The 21,058-nt window shown below is 44.7% G+C and overlaps 1 protein-coding gene across 2 annotated transcripts in view; it reads right to left on the bottom strand.

The window, feature by feature from the left end:
• Window positions 1-679: 679 nt before the first annotated feature.
• KATNAL2 (katanin catalytic subunit A1 like 2) overlaps window positions 680-21,058 on the bottom strand; it is a 597,051-nt gene continuing 576,672 nt past the window's right edge. For both annotated transcript variants that reach the window (XM_069626931.1, XM_069626932.1), the window contains one exon: window positions 680-1,031. In XM_069626931.1, coding sequence (XP_069483032.1) covers window positions 892-1,031 — 140 coding nt within the window. In that variant the 3' untranslated portion in view covers window positions 680-891. The remainder of the gene's footprint in view (window positions 1,032-21,058) is intronic.

The following is a 21,058-nucleotide window of genomic DNA, read 5'->3' as shown; positions in this document are numbered from 1 at the left end:
CTCTGGACTGGTCTGGGGAGATGTAGCTCCTTCCGTTCGCATTAGAGGGACGCTAGACCTCACTCTGAGTTGACCTGAGGGGGGGGGGCAGAGTCTTTATCTTGCTGGGAGGTCGTTAGACACGACAAGCAACAGTAGTTGGTCTTCGAGTGAGAGAGGTGTTCATGTAAGGTAGATTTAAATGCCTTCCTGGTAAATCATATCAAAAATTACTTACATTCAACAGAAAAACAAACAATTGGCAACTTAATCAATTACTTCTTTAAAGAAATGGAAATGGCCCCACAGGTTGTACACTTGTTCTGAAAGAACATTATGTGACAGCCCTGTTTTTCCCCCAATCATTATGCTTTGGGCGCTCTTCACTTACCTTAATGGTATCCAAACTATCACAGACTACATCCATGCTTTCCACACCCTTTAATTTTACAAATATTTTATGTGTGTCTACTATGTGCCCCCTTTGACCCTTCCTCTCCTCAGATGCCCTTTTCTGTTCCTCTGCAGATGAATGTCTGGAAAATCCTGGTGGAGGTCCAAAACTCCATGTTCCGGGCAAGCTTAGGTACTGTTAGACCACTATGACGGTGACTGACATTGATTGAAAAACTCTTAATATAACATTTTATGAAGGTTCGTGATTTCAGGCGCAAATCTTAATTGCATGGAACAAACTTCCTGCTTTTGCATAGAAAAAGACGTTTTATTCCACCATTTAGCCCAAACCCTTATGCGTCCATTATTGCAATAAATATTTACAGTTTGTAGGATTATTTCAAAGTTCTGCATGGCTGCTAAGCTTTACTCTTGGAGGAAGGCGGTCAAGAGCCAAAGCTTAGATGAGATGGGCAGTTCCCCAAAATACAGTAGTCTTCTTGTCCAAAACAAGTGTCAGACTGATTCAAATTCCTTCTGCCAGGCTGTGTATTTGTGACTTAACTTCTTTGCAGATGGCTTGGTGTGCGCTATTACCTCTAAAAAGTCTGAAGTAGTCACAGTGTCCAATTTAATCAGTGGTAAATCGCTGCTGCCTAAAATGAAAAGAAGAGTGAGATGAGAATGAGAAGCCATGAAGGATGCGCTGTTAAGATTACCAATGGGCTTCCATGCAACTGGTTGGGAATCGCCCAAAAGATGTATGGCAGCCCTTCAAATCTTACTTATTACGCACACACGAGGACTCCGTGATAGACTAATATAGGACTATTATTTGTACTTCTGCTATATTCACTTTATTCCTTATTTAGATCCACCTGCTTCCTGTCTCTAATACATTTCCATATCTTCTTATTTACATTCACTGTTAACAAGTGTACCTTTGACTTTATTGATAGCTTCTATGTAATTTGGACTTTGTGTAATATGCGATATCAAGTGCTTTAATAAAGAAAGTTTAAAAAACAGTTTACACATCTGTAATTAAGACCAAAGGATTAAAACATTGAACTATTGCTAGAGGATTATGCATAGCATGGGAATTGTGGGGAACTTGAGGCAATGATACAACAGACAATAAGTATGGTTACAACTATATCTTAATTGAGGTAACACAAATTGACAGAATTGCTGATTCACATTTGAAAAACCCTTAGTGGGACTAAGGAACCTCTACAACTAAAGAGAGAATTCTAAGAATGTGTCACGCTAGGTAAAACATTGGGTTTCTGGATTCACAACAGGTCCCTCCTGAACCTTGGGCATCAAGATTCACAATAGGTCTATCCTGGACCTCCTGGACCCCCTGGACCTTGGCTTTGGGATTCACGACAGTTGACTCCTGGATCTTGGGGTTCAGGATTCACAAAATGTCCCTCCTGGATCTAGGCTTCATGGTTCACGACAGGTCCTACCTGGACTTTAGCTTAAATGGGCATTGGTTAATATCGTTATTGGTTCTCTTAGATTTGATGTAGAGCTGTGAGGTTCGGGAGGTGACCACGGCGTGCAGTGTAATATTGGAAGCACTTTGATATGTCTTGGGATGTTTGTCATTCCGGTTCATGGACCACTTTGTTTCCGCTTGGGCTGGGTTCACCTTCGGAATTCTGTCAGATTAACACCAGAATATCGCCAAACTCGTAATGAGGGCCATAGAGACTTACTTGGTCACTTACCACATCTCACTCCCCTCACTGGTCATTGCCTGATAAGGATCTGCTTAACAAGTTCCCCTCGCCCATGCTTCGTGCTCCCTAGAGCACAACTTTGGTTTCAAGGAAAGGATACAGAAGTAGTTACCAACAGCAATCTTTTACGTTTCACCATTTTCATAGGCAAGGTCGGTATCTGCATATCCACTGGAACATTCATAGGAAACTGAGCCCCACATCCAGGGCATATTCTATTGTATGCAAGACGCAGTGATGGGAGCCGCTTAACCCTACTAGCATATTCCCGTTGGGAAATCAGTCGTAATGTCCCATCGCCTCTGTCCCATATAATTTAGAATATATGATCAAGTAAGTATAACCACATGAGGGAATTAAAGCAGAGGTGGATTTCTATGCTAAATGTAGAGTGGTAAAGGCATGAAGACCTGGTGCATGTCCTCTTTCTGTTGCAGCATCCGCTCATTTCCTGGTCAGTAGAGGTACATTTCCTTTAGGAAAGTTGCACCCCTGAAGGCCCACAATTTGATACTGCAGGTAAGAAAGAAGCAGTTGGCACTGCGAGGCGAAGGCTGCCACAGTGGGAAGGCATCCAGGTCTCCATTGTTGCTATGTTTGATTGGATACTTTGGTGAGTTGGAGGAGCTCCCCACACTCCTATGTGAGAGCAACAAGACCACAGGCTGGGGTTCACCTAGCCACTACCTGATGTCGGGGCCGAGAGGGTGATTGGAGAAGGCATCACTGGAGCCTTTACCCACTGTCAGAAATTATTGTTGCTGCATTCAGCTATGGAAAACTACATAGCCAGCAGCCAATGCTGCAGCGGACTACATGACCCAGCAGCCCACAGCTCAGGAGAGTTAGGCTTCCCTCATGCATGTTATGTTACTTGGCATTTATATAGTGCCTTATGTATCATTGGTATGACCTCAAAGCGCTGGTAGGTTGAATGCGCTCGGGAACCGCAGTTCAGGTCAGTAGAGAGAGTGTTGTATGGTGCGTGGGTGCACCAACTATGTGTGCAGCTGGTGTGGTTGTTGCATGATAGCTGCTTCTTAGCGGTAGGCGTGGTGCTGAGGAAATCAGTTGGATGTGTTCAGTCTAGAGGGTGGACACCCAGACGGAGTTCTGGCTGCGTTAGGCCTGAAGAGACGCCTAAGCTAGCCGGTATGTGCTCAGCTAGCTGTGTTATATTAGGATGATGAGGTGTACGTGGGGTCATGTTAGTATGAGAACAGCTAGGCCGAATGTGTCATAGTATAGCAGTGTTCTAGTTGAATGATGGTGTATAGGAGAGAGTAAGCGTAGTAGTATGATATGGTGGTTATCAGTAAAGCGCCTGCGACCAAGCACGAGAGCAGGACAGGGGGCGTACATAGCAGCACACGTATAAAAAGCGGCAGGATGGATAGGGTAAACATGTGATACAGATAACATGGGGATACAGGTACATAGCATATACATAGCATAAATAGGAGATACAGAGGACACATAATCACATTCACACACCAGGAGGCCTTGAGAGATGCAGTAAATACCAGTGGTAATTCTTCCTAAATTGGTGATTTTTCAGGGGAAAGTTGGAGGATTTACCTCGACCATGATTTCTGGAGGTAAAACCTCCACTCCAAGGCCAAACTCAGAGTTTGGTGGAGAGGGAAAAGAGGCAGTAGTTGTTACTGCCTCTTTTTTACCGCCATATTCATAATGAGGCCCTATATGTTGACATTGGGGACTTATTCGATATAAATGATTAACCAGGTCTTATATAACTCCTGAGCGCATGGCTAGCTCTCTTCAGTCCCTAGCACAAAGTTAAATGACTTTGTAATTATCTAGCCTTCTGTTTTCTAAGTGTTATAATATTGAGGCGCAAACGGGAGGCATCCGCCTTCTAACTCTACTTTGTGGTTACTAGCTCTATTCAGTGTCATGATGTCTGCAATCCCCTTTGCCGCATGCAGACTTCGATCCTATGATGTGGGACCGACTAGTGGTAAAAAGACATGGGGGATAAAGCAGTCTCTGACAAGTTTCTGATTAGGGACCAGTAGATCCACTTGTCCACTGCTTTGATATTTTAAGGGGATCCGTCGCCTCATGTGGCCTGCTTTATTGTCTTGCTTTGGTTCTAGCACAAGGGGGGGCAGCAATGGGATCAATGGGCTTCGGTATCTTGTAAGCTAAGGACTGTTACTGCAACCTTATTGTCACTAATGAGGCAACCTATACTGTAAGACCTCTGGCTGGCACCAGCCCAATGCATCTTGGGGTATTTTAGCTCCCTTTTGCTTCATTTTACAGCATTGTTACACTAGTTATGTGGATTACAATCAGTGGTTATAGTATACCATATGTGGTGCTAATTAAAGCACTGATTTGTTCCCCAGGACTTGTATCGCACGCCTGTATTAGGAACTGCGCTGTCTGTGTATTTTCTGTGTTTAAACATGTTTTTAATGATCAAGTTTATGGGCACACCCCAGTGAACAAATGCCAATGTGGCCCAATCCCAGTGTCTGCTGTGAATTCTGATGGTTGGCTTCTGCGTCAACAGTCACTCAAACAGGAACAGAGTGGTGGAGTGTTGCCACCTCTAGGTATGTTGGTGGGGTCCAAGAAGCTCAGAGTGTAGTATCAAGCTAAAATGCCTGCATTGGCCACGAAAGCCTGAACAGTCTGACAGGAAGCGGCAAGCATGATGTTAAATATCCCTATGCAGCTGCACCATGGTCTACACACAGACCCGCACTGAAGGGATTGGACTTCAAGGCAATTCTCTACCCCTGAGCGGAATGTGGCCCCAAAGTACAGGGGGCGCTGCACTGCGATTTATCAGAGCTCGACACGCAGAATTGTGCTCCTCAATGGAAAGTCAGAGTTAGTCAATTGGAAGCATGGGCACAGCTGGTAGCAGCTGAACAGTCGAAGAACAACCAGTGAGCACAGACAGCCACCTTGTAAGTACTTTACCTCTTGATAACACACCTGTTTTCAGGTCCACATTCGTGTCACATGATAGATGCATGGACCTACCAACTGTAGTTGCGATGCTGTAGGCCATTAGAAAGCGGATCTGCTTTGAGTCTTCCCAACGAGGCAGCGGGCCAACCCTCAGCTGGAGGAAGCCTGTGTTCATCAAAAATGAAAAGGGGAGCAGGTACACTGCTAACATGATGGCAAGTCTTGCATTCATCCGAAACACCTTGTGATGGTATACATAGCTCTTCCAGGACACTCTTGAGACTGGCTGTACCCGCTTCTGGTCCCAACATCTTTGCTGTACTGACTCAGGGCACTGCTACAAGCATCACTGTTTGCTGGGTTTATGGAAGGCAACTGCATATTTTCTGCCGCTGTCCACTGTGTCAATGTGGCAGAAACGCTATGTTGGCAATGCCACTGCCCGCCATTAACTGATATTTTCATCTCCCTTGTGGTAGATTTTCACATGTGAAACATGGTGTGATGCGTAGATACAGATTACATTTGCATGTCCTTTTTTGCACACCAATCAGGTTGTAATATTTACTACTTGCAGGCTGAGATGAATTATCACGTCTACCTTGACGTGATCATTGTGGTGGCTAAGGGGACTGAGTGCAGATCTTGCGCCTCGATTCTGGAACCCGGGGTGGAGTGGAGAGGATCCCCTGGCCAACCCCACCAAGCAGGAAGAAAAAGGCAGGGTGTCACCATATTGAAAGAGTATGGGATGCTTGTTCTTGAAGATGGTCCCCTACCCCACCACTGTTCTCGGCTCTAGCCACATTCCCCAAATGGAAGGAGCAGCAATGGAAAGCTGTGTGACTACAGAGACCAGCCAGGAATCTCTATTAACACCCAGTCAGAAATGTCCACTTCTTAGCATGCTTCACATAAATACAGGCGGGCAAACCTGTGGCTCATGTGTCAAAAGAGCTCTGGTCGGTTGTGGAGCACACCGCCCTTACACAGTAAATGCTTCTCTCATTTGAAAACTTTGCAGATGTATTATGATGGACTAAACTTCAGATCACCTGGGTCTTGGAGCAGAAGGGGAGAAGCTAGGGCAGCTGGGGAGCTGCAAATCACAGAGGTCTAACTGATCTGACAGAAACACACAAGAGGGTTCACATGTTGCGCAAGAGCCAGTACTGAGGGCAGGGACAGACACTGATATAAGGGAAGGAATCATTAACAGAGGGGTGTGTGTGTATGGAGAAGGAGTTCATTTGGAGACAGTTGGAGGGGAGAGCAAACTGAGAAAGAGCATGTAGCCAGGAGTTGGAGAGAGGAAGAGGAGGAGGAAAGGAGAGAAAGAAAACCAGAAGTTATAAAAGGAGGTTGGGAAGAGGAGGAACACCAGAAGTTGAAGCAAGGAGGAGTAGGGTCAGAAGAGAGGAGAGAAGGAGAAGAGAAAGCAGGAGAATTGTGACAGTAGAGGGAAGGGTGCACCGAGGCTACCCAGGCAGAGCCTGGGATTGGTGGAGGAATAGGCACTAAGTCAAGTGTCGAGGCAATTCAGCTGAAACACGAGGACAGGGAGGAAGATGAGTTGGAAGAACAAGGATGACCCGTAGGCACACGCACATGTTGAGGCATTGAGGAGGAAGAGAAAGGGGGCCATAGATCAAAGACCATGTGAAAGGGAGGGAGGTGAGGAAAGGCCTAGTAAGAAATCAATGGAGTTCCTAGGTTGGCCTCCTGTCTGTCTACAGCTCTGGACCCCACTAAGAAACAGCTTGGGTTCAACTTTTCATATTCACAAAGCTGTGATCACTACTCCAGACCAAATACCTTGCGAGGAGGACTTCCCACTGTACTCAATCCCCCTAAAGATAGCCAAGAATTCCGAAGAGTCAAGAGAAACTCCTGGCACCTACCTCAGCGACAGGGTGCAGCGCCGAGAGCCCAAAAGGGGATTTATGAGAAGATTCTGCTGTGATGTTGTTTGTGCAGTAATTACTACCATGACCAGGAACACGAATTTCATGACATACAACAAAAGTCATTCCATTTTGGAAAAAGATTGGCAGGACCTCAAAATTGTTGCACATAAGATTTATACCAATTAATTTCTTCTCAAAACAGATATTCCCTGGGATTGCTGATTAGATAAACTAGACATCCTGCTCAACGTCCAACTGAGTTTATGAAGATTCTAAGCACAGGCCCAGTAGTGCTATCACATTCTTTTGTCTAGTGCATATCATTCAATATGTAAGGTACCAATTTCAAAACATAGATTTAAGTCAATTATTGAGAATTTTAAACATCAAGTTTATTTAAGGCCAGTGCAATAATTTATTGAAATTGCCAACATGTGTTTAGACACTACGGCTCTCATTACGAATATAGTGGAATGCAGTAAAAGTGGTGGTAGCATAATTCCCATCACTTTTACCAAATTAGGGCTCCCAGAAAATGGACGCTGATTCCACTGGCAGAATTACCACCAACGTAATTACCGCCAGAGCTAATTCTGCCATGTTTCTGCAGTAATTGTGCCAGAGCCAATTCTGTCAGCGGAATTAGTGCCAGAAATCAAAGTGGTAATTCTGTGGTACAATAATAACTGCAGTATTACAAGTAGCAATACCACCGAATAATGGCGGTAATTCCATCAAAAACACAGTGCAGTTACCTCCACAAAATGGAAACAGGTGATGAAAATGAATCCACATGTGCACTCAATGAACTCAGAAACTCAGAAAGGGTACAGAATCCCACACCTTCCCCAGCACACTTTCCAAAACCATGCTGGCACTAGCCAGAGCCAGCCTGGATATCCAGCACCTCATGCTGTAGATGTGCAAAGGCATGAACAGCATCATAGGCCACATGGTGCAGATATGATGCCATGCAAGTGAAGCAGCCGTTCCCTGGGTCGGGCCATCAACCTGGGCACTGAAAGATAGTCAGCTCATGACTCTCTACCAGCTAAACAGGGAGCCCATCACTGACATCCCTGATCCACGACGAAATACAGAGCAGGATCAACGTCTGCATGGACCTATCACCACTGCTGAAGCTTGCGTCGGTGCTAGATTTCCTTTCTACAGGCACCTACCAGCACACTATGGGCATGATGCATTGCATTTCGCAGCCCACATTTTCCATTGTACTCATGCAGGTCCTGGATGCATTCTTACATCATGGACCCCACCACATCTGCCTGACCACAACCAAGCACAGATTAATGCCCCAAAGGCATGAATCTCACGGCCACCCAACTGCCCAATTAAATAGTGGCCCGAGACTGCACACTTGTGGCCCCTCAGGCAGGAAGAGGTATACCACAACAGGAAGCAGTGGCATTCAATGTACAGGTGAACTGTGATGCAGACCTCACCATCACACACTGCTGCACCCACTTTCCTGGGTCCACCCAAGATGTCATGGTCCTGGTGAACAGCACAATGCCTGCCTTCACGGAGAGACACCAAGGGCACCGAGCATGAATACGGGGTAAGCACAAGTGCCATCACACAATACAAAATTACATGACAAGTTAAATGGAACCTCAAAGGGGTGGGTGTGGAGTACACTACACTGTAAACTCAATGTATGCCCTGTCAAAGCACTATGCATGCAAGACCTGCCCTCCCACCCCCACACATCACAGAAACCAACCCCCAGGACCATGCTCTGCATGACAATTATGCAGCATGACAGTAAGGCACAATGCCATAGCAAAGAATTAATGGCCAGAGAACTACATATACTACAGAGCAAAGGGAAACCAAACATACACAGGCAATATCACTGTCTACCACAGCACAATGATAACACAACACTGCCATACAGTGATGGCATGTCCTCAGCAAAAAATGAATGTCACGCACAAGAGCAGGAACTACGTCCATATTAATGCACAATAACAACCGTACCCCCACAAGTGCACATTCATAACATTAGAGCATTGGAATAACACAGTCAGCATGCACGTTGGAAATCCTGTCACAGTTAATGAATGTCACAGCTGGCGGATGAGAGATGAGTGAAAGGGGTATCCAAAAGTTATATAGGATATGTACCTCCATGGAACATGACAATTCGAGTAGTTAGAGTGATATACAACCCTTGTGTTCAACTAGTAGAGGAACATCATGCCATTGACAAATGCAACACATCCTATTTGTACTGTTCCTGGCACCTGTGCCCTTTCTCCTTGCAGGTGACTCACAGCTCCCATGGTTCATGACATCTGTGCACAATCTACACACATCACAGAAGGTGGCCTACAACGAGCAACACATCAGGACCAGGCTGTGCATCGAGCGGACCTTAGTCCTAATGAAGGTATGTTTCAGGCGTCTGCGCCTGACTGGAGGGGGCCTCATGATGTACAGCCCACAGAAGGTGTGGAAATGTTTTAGTGTATGTGGTATGCAACACGACATGTGCATCAGGCAACATGTCCCCTGCCCCCAGATGTGGACATGCCTCCCCAGAGGACAACGCACATGCAGCGTTATGAAGACTTGGATGGCTGTCTGGTGCGGCAAGAACGCAAAGTTAATTATTTCTAGTCAGATTCCTTTGCACCTATTTCGCTCTTTTGCATATAGCCACAACATAAATTTTACACCATCATCCAAAAGGTATTGTCCTTGCTTTTATTATGGTGAACAAGTAGTTTAGTGTGCGCAGTGCAAAACACCCTTCCCATCCCACACCCTCTTCCCAATCACCATCCCCTAATCCTCAACACCAACACCTCCCCACACCCTGCCTGATCCCCAACACCATCTCCTTCCCACACCCTCATCCCAAACACCATCCCTTCCCCACACCATACCTTTGTGGTCTGCATTCAGTCGCAATGTGTGCACTACCTCCTCCTCTTGCCACCTTTATATGTTGGAGAGGATGGGTGGCTGGTGTGGCGCTGCGAGCAACATGGTGGTGAGCTGAGCACAGATCCCTCGGTTGAAGTGGCTGACACAGAACTGGCTGGTTCACCTCCCCGGATGTGCTGCAGGATGAGGGTAATGGCTTTGGAAACATTCTCATTCATGGCAGACATATTCACAGCCAAATCCGGAACCTTTTGGCTCATTAGGGTATTTCTTGCTGTTCCATCAGCAGCACTCCAACACAGGTGGTCCTGCATTGGTCAACTGTCTGGAGGCACCCTGCACAGCATCCCACATTGTTGGGGGGGGATGGCGCAGTTGTTTCTGGGCAATCCTCTGCATCCTCTCCTGGCGCTGCTCTATCTGAGAGAGCCTCTCCCAGATGTCATCCTGGGTGTGTTGTATCGAGCCAGAAGAGTGATGGGGGAGCCTTCCCTCACTGCCAGACGCCAGGTCTCGTTGTGCCTCCTCATCCTCAGGAGTGTCATCAGGATCGTGCGAACAGAGGGCACAGTGAGCTTACAAGGGGGAGGGACTGGTGTAAATGAATGAGATGCTGGGTAAGGGGGATGAGTCCAAGGATATCTGCATCACAAGGGCAGCTGGAGTGGTGGTGTCTGTGGTGCCTGCCACAGGTGTTGGTATGTCATCAGGGAGGGTACCTGTGTCATCTGCAGTGCCCTGCACCACGCCCGCATTGATGTCTGCACTCGTGTCTGTCAGTTGCCCCCCAGACACAGTATCAACAGTAGTGGAAGGTGGTTGGTGGTCCTGCAGGCTCCATAATGGCCGGAGTTGGTGCCATATCCGTGGCAGGTGTGTCTGTGCCCCCCATATGTGCCATCAGCATTGTCACTGGACTGAGGAGTCCTGGAGGACTCCTTCTGCCCAAGTCCCTTCCTGGCTGCAGCATGACTACGACGGTGCAGCATATCCAGGTGCCTTCTTGGCACTTCCTGGGCCAGGTGTGGCAGACCCGCTTCTGCCTACCATGGGGTGCTGGCTGTCTTGTGTATGCATAAACCCTGCTACTGTCTACAGAGGGGTGCTCTGCAAGCCATAGTGGTGGTAGTGGCACACTTGGAAGAACATTCTCTTCTTTGAGGCCTTGCTGCTGCTGTTCTACTGCACTACTTGTCTGTTGGACCAGGACACCTACAAGTGTTTGCTATGTGCCATGAATTATATAATATATACCAATACGCAGATGACACGCAGCTGTACCTCGAGATATCCTACGTCAAAGACATCCACAGGCTCAAAGCCTGCCTCTCATTAATCCTGTCATGGATGTATAACCAACAATGGGTACTTCCCAATAAATTTGTTATCGGGGGACCAGTTTTACAATGGGAAGAGAACTGAACATAAAAAACTAGTTGCCTCCTTTTTACACTACCTATGTGTGTACACACCAAAACCCTCTAGGTGACCTAATTGCTTAGTCAACATGAGCATAAAGTGACAGTCATGTATACAAAAATACTGTTTATTCCAAATAATCATAAAACATAACACAGAAAACAAACATGAGGCAAAGAAAAAGAACCATTTTTACACTCTACAGTATACTAATCTACGTGACAGGGGGTTAGAATTCAGTGACTTGTGCATCAATTCAATTACATCACACTGGTATTTTCTATGTCCTGAAATGTGGATGTGTTGGTATCATAATCAGCCTTCAGAATCGATTCTGATACAGGTTGAATGGTCACTCCACTTATAACAGTTCTTAATATCTGGAGATGGAAAAAAGAGAAAAGACTTTCAATGCAGTCTTGTAGTAGTCGACACGTGTTTCGGCCCTCGGAGCACGACACACGTGCAGCACTTGTTACTAGGGCCTCATCAGGACATAGATTTTTTTTGCACAGGAAGACCCCCAATATTGAGTTCTAAGACACTCAAAAATACAAACAAAAACCAAGACAATTGTCACTTTTGGTCATGCTCCAATAGCACCATTTAAGCATGCAAATTGATAGGTAAAAGGTGTGCTGACCTGGATAGTTAGTCCAGGACATGCAGGGATATACTGATTCCAACAGAAAATCGTTGTTACTTTGAAAGGAGTCTTGAGACAACTTCAGTCTACAGAGGCAGCAAGACAGTATAAATATTACTGTCTCTGTTCTTTTTCACTTGTTTCACAATATTGTAGTGCCGTCATAACATATCTTGGAGAACAAAACCAAAAATCACTGACCTGCGCCTCCTGCACATGTATGCGTTTCACTCTCTCTATGAAGTAGAGGTAGTGGTGATGCTTCATTATTATTTAGTTACAACCAGATCTATAACCAATAAATATTAAAAGGGGATGATAAAAAAACAGTGTTCCATCGCACTCATGAACAAAACACACAACTTAACTTCCACATGTATCATTTCTGTGTGTGCCTAGCCGAAATCCAGGAAGTAGGCATATCAACGAGCCTACTGTCTCAGGGACATTTAAATATACCCCCCTGCCTTACTTGCTTTTTGTCGAGTTATCGGACATGAATGTGTCCACTGTATTTTCGTGAGAAGACACATGGTATCTGAACTTACCATATGGAGATGGCTGGCTCAGGTAACTGGAGCGCTTCTCAAGAGCTCCTACTTGCTCGTGGCAATGCTCACGTTACACTTGCTCGCAACTGGGCAATATTTTCATACTGATGTCCGTATCTCGGCCTCATTCTGAGAACGAGGCTTGGAAGCCGGAAACAACATGACCAAGCTGCGGTTTCATTCCAAAACGGTATGAAAGTTATTTCAACCGATGAATACAGATGTATCCGGTTAGTTCAATGGGGATATATGTTATAAATAACAAAGAAAAAAAAGAGGTAATTAACCACCATTTAATTAGTGCAAAGCAAAATATCGCAAAACACTTTTAAATGTTAAAAGGTATTTGTACCGCGCACCGTCACCAACGTAGTTGGTCCCCAGTTGCTCTGGCAGATCTGTTAAAGGTGGGATGTGTTAGTAAGGTGAAGAGGGAGTACGATAGTGAGAGGAGTGCTGTTCTGTTGTCAGCTTCAACTCGGTACTCACAGGGTGCTGAGCTTTGGTGCGAGTATTGCATCTGTGTCAGTCCGCATGTGCTGTTGGTGTGGCTTATGTGTTATTGCGGTGTGGTGAAGTGCATGCAGCTTGTTGTGCGAGAGATGGTTGTGTGAGTTTTTTGAGTGAGCTAAGTATGCAGAGAGTTTGAGCTTATATTGGTTAGCGGGTTATCTGACATTTAACATGCTAACATTCACAGTTCTGTCTAAGTGTGGCACTTGCTGACCTTCATAATCCTATCTAGACGCGACGCAGGATAATGTTCACAAATCTAAGTGTGGGCACGCTAACATTCACAATCCTATCTAGATGCGACAGAGGCTAATGTTCACAATTCTTAGTGTGGCAGATGGTAACATTCACAATTCTATCGAGAAGCGACGCAAACATTTTTTGTAAGCAACGTTTTTTGGGTAAGCAAAATGTTGCAAAAGATGACGTGCACATCATTAGCCTGCATCAAAAACATTCTTCTCACCGTAAACTTGAAAAGCGTCCCCCATATGCACTGCATGAGTGTGACCATGAGAGACTAAAGGCGGGCTCCAGAAATGGTGCTTAAATCCAGATTAACATACTTGGTATATGGTAACACTGAGCAACTTCCACATCTATAGTGACCTGTTACAGGGGAAAGGTTCCCATAGTGTACATTGTTTATTCCCAGAGGGCCCTGAATAGTCATACGTGTGTACCAAAATGTCTCTTAGATTTCTTTGTCTCTTGAACCCAAACCTTGGCTTGGTGGGCATGAACTCTGGTGTTTGTATCATCTGCCAGTTTTTAAGAATTGATCTTCTTAGTTGGTTACTCACGGGGCTGAAAGTGGTGATGCGTGTGAGTTTATCCAGATTGATTTTCTCTTGCAGAGTTAAACAGGTTTGAAGGGTAGTGTGCTGTGCCCGTTTACGTGCATTCCACATGATGGAAAAAGGGTAACCTCTCTGTTTCAACCGAGAGCTCAAATCTTTTCTGTGTTGGTCAAAGTCTGTGACGGTGCTGTAATTCCTACGGACGCTTAGGAATTGCCCTACCGGAAGGTTGTTCCTTACTGGTAGGTTGTTTCTTTTTATGTGCAAGTAATTCTAAATCGCTGTTCTGTCCAATAGGTACCAAAACGGCAGTAGAAGAGGAAAGAATGGAAGGGAGACCCAGACGTTTCTGAAAATGTTAATGGAGAAATTGGAAAATGTAAACAACTTACACCAGATAAGATTTGGAAATTAAAAAGACATTGATAATTACAAGAAAGAGGTTACATACCCTTTTCTGGTCACAAATTACTACCAAGAATTAAAAAAAAACGGTTTTAGAAATAGACCGGTAATATGACACAAAAATGTGTGTCTTTTTCCAACACGTCCAACAGCTCAAGTGGAAGTGTTATTGAGAGTACAAACACTTCTGCATCTAATCCGGGTATAGCCCTCCACAAACCCCAGTACCACAATTTTTTCTTCGGGGACGAGGAAGGAACCGACTGTACGGGGTCCCGCGGATGCAGACCCGACAATGGACTCCAACACCACAACAGGGCTGGTAATACCCATTTTTAACCTGACTGATCACATCTTAACATCTCAGGAAAGCAGTCTATTAAGTAGGAGGCTGGGTTTTGTTCCCACCTCACAGGCGGATCCTTTCCGAACAGAACTGGAATTAAGGAAGTTCTTCAACTCTATAAGGTTCAAATATTTCTTCCACGCTTCCGATTCCCCCATGGCACGAAAGGGAAATAAAGCAGGTCTTAAACCACATTTGTCTTTTTTACCCTTAGCCTCTATGTTTAGCCCTGCCAGAGTGGCTTTTGAGAATAAGATCCTCTCAGAATCTAAAAAATGTTTGAACACACAACCATCATCGAGATAATTTAAATACAGAAGAGCGACTGGCACTGAGGGAATTACAGAACAACCCAGCCCTCCTTATAAAACCTGCAGATAAAGGCGGTGCTATTGTCCTATGGTCCCGGTCAGAATATTATAGTGAGGCAAGGAAACATCTTAGTGATACAAAATTATATAGGAGATTGGCATTAGATCCCACACCTCGAAAGAAAGATGAAATCAGGAGTTTGTTGGCTCACGCTTTCCTACGAGGATGGATTGATAGCGATGAGCAAGCTGTTCTCACTAGATCTAATCCCACCATTCCTGCTCTGCTCTTTACTGGTTACTGAAGTTCCCCAAAAATTGTATTACACCTCCTGGTCGACCAATTGTCTCAGCCATAGGACCTACTCTGGAACCACTGTCCATCTATGTAGACCATTTCCTAAGACCCTATATTGGGCAGATGTGCTATTGTGGTAAAGACACCACAGCAATGTTTATGCTCTTGACAGCAATGACTATTGAACTGCACGACATGTCAGTGTCTCTCGATGTCGAGGCTCCGTATATGAGCATTCCACAAATGGAGAGCATTAAGATCATACAAGAGTACCTAGATCATCACATTGACGTCAGTACCAAAGCACTGACAGATTTTATACTTGAATGCACAAGAATAGCACACACAGAATTTTTTTTTGTTTGAAGGGGAGTATTTCAACCAAAAACTGGGACGAGCATGGGAGCGACTTTCGCCCCAGACGTTGCCAATATTTTTATGGATGATTTTGTATCCAAGTCTGTGTGCCATGAGAATAATCCTTTTAGCTTGAAAATTATCAGCTGGCATCGCTATATAGACGAGTATAGAGATGAGACCAGCCTCGCATCTTTTGGAACATGGCTTAGTTCAAGAAATCAATATATCACATTTAGTATGGATTTAGATTATAACAGAATGTCCTTTCTGGGTTTGCTGGTCAGCAAATCTATGGTGGGTACTCTTGAAACCTCGCTATTCCGAAAAACAACTGACAAGAACATGCTATTGAGGTACGACAGCTTCCACCCACTGAGTCTAAGGAACAACCTACCAGTAGGGTAATTCCTAAGAGTCCATAGGAATTGCAGCACCATCACAGACTTTGACCAACACAGCAAAGATTTGAGCTTGTGTTTGAAAGAGTGAGGTTACCCTTTTTCCACCATTCAGCATACACGTAAACGGGCACAACACACTAACCATGAAGCATGTTGAACCCCGCAAGAGAAAATCAATCTGGATAAACTCACAAGTATCACCGCTTTCAGCCCTGTGAGTAACCATCTAAGAAGATCGATTCTTAAAAACTGGCAAATGATACAAACACCAGAGTTTAAGCTCACCAAACCAAGGTTTGGGTTCAAGAGACAAAGAAATCTAAGACATTTTGATACACACTTATGACCATCCAGGGCCGTCCTGGGACAAACAATGTGCACTATGGGACCTTCCCCTGTACCAGGTCACTATATATGTGGAAGTTGCTCAGTGTGTTGTGTAGGGGAGGCATGGTATCACAAATATGACACTGACACAATAGATACAATTTGTAAAACCTTTATTAAAGTTTCTGGGGTTGTAAAAACTCCTACTTTGCCCTATAACTAAGATGAGAGTAGTCTCGACTAGCAAATAATAAACAAAATAATCTTTGTGGAGTCTGTCAAATCAAAATGGCCTATGCAAACAAAACGTAATGCCTGCCCTATCTCTTGTACAAAAAGTGTATAAAGGAGAAATCTATGTCAAGACAAGATCAGTGTTCAAAAGAATAAATGTGGGTGAATCAGCTCTCCTCCCCACATTAGACCACAAGTAGTCAGGCGGTCCCTGTAGGCAGGATGACACATTCTGTCTCGGGTTTTCAACACAACACAGTTCCAAAAAACCATGGATCGGGGCCTGTCTAGCCTTCCATGTTTAAGTCTCTCTTTCAGACTTCCAAATAATGTTTCAACAAAAAGTTCAGAGGTCCCTCTCTGTCAGGCTCAGACCTTTCACAACCAAGTGCACAGAGGTCCCCCTCTGTCGAGCTCAGACCTCTTCAAAACCAAAGTTCAACAACACTTGCAGGCGGCTCCCTTCCCCAAGCTTTTTACACTTCGGCTCTCCCTCAGTAGGACTCGGAACGCTTTCGGATGTCGAAGACTTTCGAATGTGAGTGGCTCTCTTTACAGACCTCTGCAGGACCACTTCGACTAAAAATTCAAGGTTCAGCTTTTCACTCTCCCATTTTCTCTGGGTCAATTTTGCTTACTTCGCTTTTGCAGTTCATTCACTTCATCGTTACAAACAATGCATCTTTCACAGAGACTTTCGAGTGGGCTACTTCCTTTAACTGGACCAGTCTGTTACTCAGTATTGCCGATTTCACATCTGTACTTACTTCAAAGTTCATTCACAGGTCTGCCTTTCTTCACGTCTCATCCACACATGTGCAGCCTTCACTTGCAATATAATTTTGCCACTTCAAACTTTCTTTAACATACACCGGTCTCTCAGGTCGCTCGCCAACTCACCAGCTCTATGCTTTTCTTTTTTGGTTTTACGATTTCCAATTCACAAGTCAAGGTTAGTACCACAGTCTTGGCCTCGCCTCCCCAACTCTGCCATTCACCTGGGAGTGTCGCTCGCATCCTTGAAACACAATGCAGCCTTCTAATGTGGGATCCGGCCTTCTCCACGTATCTTTCGCAGTCTGGTAGAGACAACGACCTCCGGTAGGGAACTCTTCCTGCTGCTCTCGCCCCATAATCCGTTGTTCTGCTCCAGTAGGTTTGCCTTTCGCCCCAGAAGTTCTGCTCGTACTCCATGTGAGGAAAGATAATTGGTATCAGATGTATGCACTTAGAGTCAAGTGCCTGACTTTACCTGACCCGATAAACGGCACATGTCCAGTATGATGTATAAGAGTTAGTCTTGTTACTCTCAGTCACCCTCTTCCTTGGCCCAGTGTTTGTGTAAAAAGGGGGGGCGTTAAGACCGCAGAGAATCCTATAAAATTGGATGGATTGAGTGAACAAAAAAGGGGGAGGAATACCGTGTCTCACCATCGGCTGCCTCATCCCTACTCTCCGAAGATGCCTCACCCAGGAGATCCTCCCGCACTTGTCCACCCCCAGGGTCTGGATCCAGAGGCGATGACCACGCCCTGGCCACCTGAGAGAGAGATCCCTGGGGACTAGTGAGTGAGACACCCTCTGGTTTCTCACAGTTGCCCGACACCAAAAATTAAATACATCAATCTATATGGGTTGAATTGGCGCCTTAACTCTTTTACCAACTGCAGATCCCAATGGTTAATTTATGGAATTAGATGACCTTGTGGCCTGATCTATGTAGGCAAAAACAAGCGGGAGATTAGACAAAGAATCTGTGAACACTGCTCATGCCAAAAGAATAAGGTAGCTGACAAACCATTGGTGGCTCACTTCAATCAACACAAGCACAAACCTACAGATATACTATGGTTTGCCATCCAAACAGTGGCATCTGCTCCAAGAGGTGGAGACTGTGACTTGACTCTGCAAAGACTTGAACAAAAATGGATTTTGAAACTGGATTGTGTGGAGAGGGGTTTGAACACCAATATTGAATGGGGCCTCTTCATGCATCCGTAAATATGGTTGTGACCTAGTGTTTAATATCCAGTCTCCTGTTTGATAGACCATATACAAAGTATGTTAATATGGATTTAAGCACCATTTCTGGAGCCCGCCTTTAGTCTCTCATGATTCCACTCACAGATTGCATATGGGGGACGCTTTTCCAGTTTACCATCAGGAGAATGTTTTTGATGCGGACTAATGATGTGCACATGTCATCTATTGCACCATCCCGATAAAAGTAAAAAGTTTGCTTACCAAAATAATGTTGCTTTCCACTTAAGTGTTTTGCAAAATTTAGCTTTTGCATGGTGGTTAATTACCTCATTTTTTTCTATGTTACTAATGACATATATCTCCATTGAACTAACCGGATACTTCTTTATTCATCAGTTGAAATAACTTTCGTACCGTTTTGGAATGATAACTAGGCTTGGTCATGTTGTTGCCAGCTTCCAAGCCTCATTCTTAGAATGAGGCCTGGATACGGACATCACCAGTAGAAAAACATTGCCCAGTTACGAGCAACTGTAATGTGACCAATGTCGTGAGCGAGTATGTGCTCTTGAGAAGCGTTTCAGTTATTTGAGACAGCTGTCTACATATGGTAAGTTCAGAGACCGTCTTCTCACGAAAATACAGTGGGCACATTCAGGTCCGATAACTCAGCAAAAAGCAAGTAAGGCAGGGTCGAAATATTTAAATGTCGCTGAGACAGTAGGCTAGTTTATATGCCTACGTTCTTGTTTTGACTAGGCACACGCGGAAATGATAAGTGTGAAAGTTAAGCTGTAGGGGCCGTGTTTTGTTGATATGCGTGATGGCGCACCACTATCTCAGTTTTTGTACCATACCCTTTTTATATTTATTTTTATGTATCCAGATGTAACTAAATAATAACAAAGCATCAACACTGCCTCCACCTCATAGAGAGAGTGAAACGCATACATGTGCAGGTGGCGCAGGTCAGCGTTTTTTGGATTTGTTCTCTAAGATATTTTATGACGGCACTACCATATTGTGAAACAAGTGAAAAAGAACAGACAGTAATATTTATATTGTCTTGTTGACTCTGTAAAGTGAAGTTGTCTCAAGACTCCTTTCAAAGTAACAATGATTTTCTGTTAAAATCAGTATATCCCTGCATGTCCTGGACTAACTATCCAGGTCAGCACACCTTTTACCTATCAAGTTACATGCTTAAATGATGATCTTGCAGCATGAACAAAAGTGACAAATGTCTCAGGTTTTTTTGGGATTTTCTAGTGTCTTAGAACTCAATATTGTGGGTCTATGTCTTCATTAGGCCCTAGAAGCAAATGTTGCAAGCGTAAGGGCGATAGCATGTCGTGCTCCAAGGGCCAAAACACGTGTCAACTACTACAAGACTGCATTGAAAGTCTTGTCTCTTTTTTTCCATTTGCAAATATTAAGAACTGTTATAAGTGGAGTGACCATTCAACCTGTATCAGAATAGATTCTGAATGCTGATTATGATACCAACACACCTGGATTTCGAAAATACCAGCATGATGTTATTGAATTGATACACAAGCCACCCACTACTAACCCCCTGTCACATTGATTAGTATACTGTAGGGTGTACACATTGTTCAATTTATTGCCTCGTGTTTGTTTTCTGTGTTATGTTTTATGATTATTTGGAGTAAACAGTATTTTTACATACATGACTGTCACTTTTTCCTCATATTGACTAAGAATTAGGTCAACTAGAGGGAATTGGTGTGTAGAAATGTAGGTGTTAGTGCAAAGGGAGGGGTAACCAGTTTCCAGTCATGGCTGTCCAGTGCTTACCTGAAGCACAACCCCTCCATGACTGAATTCCTACTTCTGACCAACAACACCAAACACCTGGACATCCAGACCTTGCTCTCTGCTATGCATCTCGAGGGCTTCACAACCCAGTTAGTCCCTTGGGTTTGACACAGACACCTTTCCCTCAAACAGCACATAGCAAGAAATACACAAATGGATTGGTACCAACTTTCTCGCCTGTGGAAAATCAAGCTCTTCATCCCAGAAAACAACTTCATATCTGCTGTCCAAGCCTTGAACCTCTCCCATCTGGATGGTGGCAATGCCCTCTTGGAGGGCCTTCCAGTGACTACCCAGGCTCCCCTGAGATGTGTCCTGCAAGCTGCAGCACAACTCATCAAAAGACTCCACAAATTCGACCACATCACTCCGACCCTCATGAATCTGCACTGGCTCCCGACTGCAAGCCTGGATCATCTTCAAATCCAACTGCATCATATACAAGGCTGTTACCTTGAAGTCCCGAAGCTACCTCACTGCGAAACTCAGCATCTGCGGAGGCCTACGATCCACCATAAGTAAGGACATGTGCAGACTTGAACTCTGCTGGTTTAGCAAGGAGAAAACCAGAAAACAGGCCTTCTCTTTCTACGCCCCAAGCCTAGATTTTCCTCCCCATCAACACTCAACTCACCCCCTTAACTCTACAGTTCAGAAGGCAGCTCAAGGCCCTCCTTTTCAAGGAATGGCTCCTCCCCAACACCTAGGTCCATACACCATCTACTCCATA

The sequence above is a fragment of the Ambystoma mexicanum genome, chromosome 6p (genome assembly GCF_040938575.1).
Source record: "Ambystoma mexicanum isolate Mex_15411 chromosome 6p, UKY_AmexF1_1, whole genome shotgun sequence".
In the NCBI taxonomy this organism is placed as follows: Eukaryota; Metazoa; Chordata; class Amphibia; order Caudata; family Ambystomatidae; genus Ambystoma; species Ambystoma mexicanum.
The sequence above is the reverse complement of the archived record's forward strand: the minus strand, read 5'-3'. Positions and strand labels throughout refer to the sequence as shown.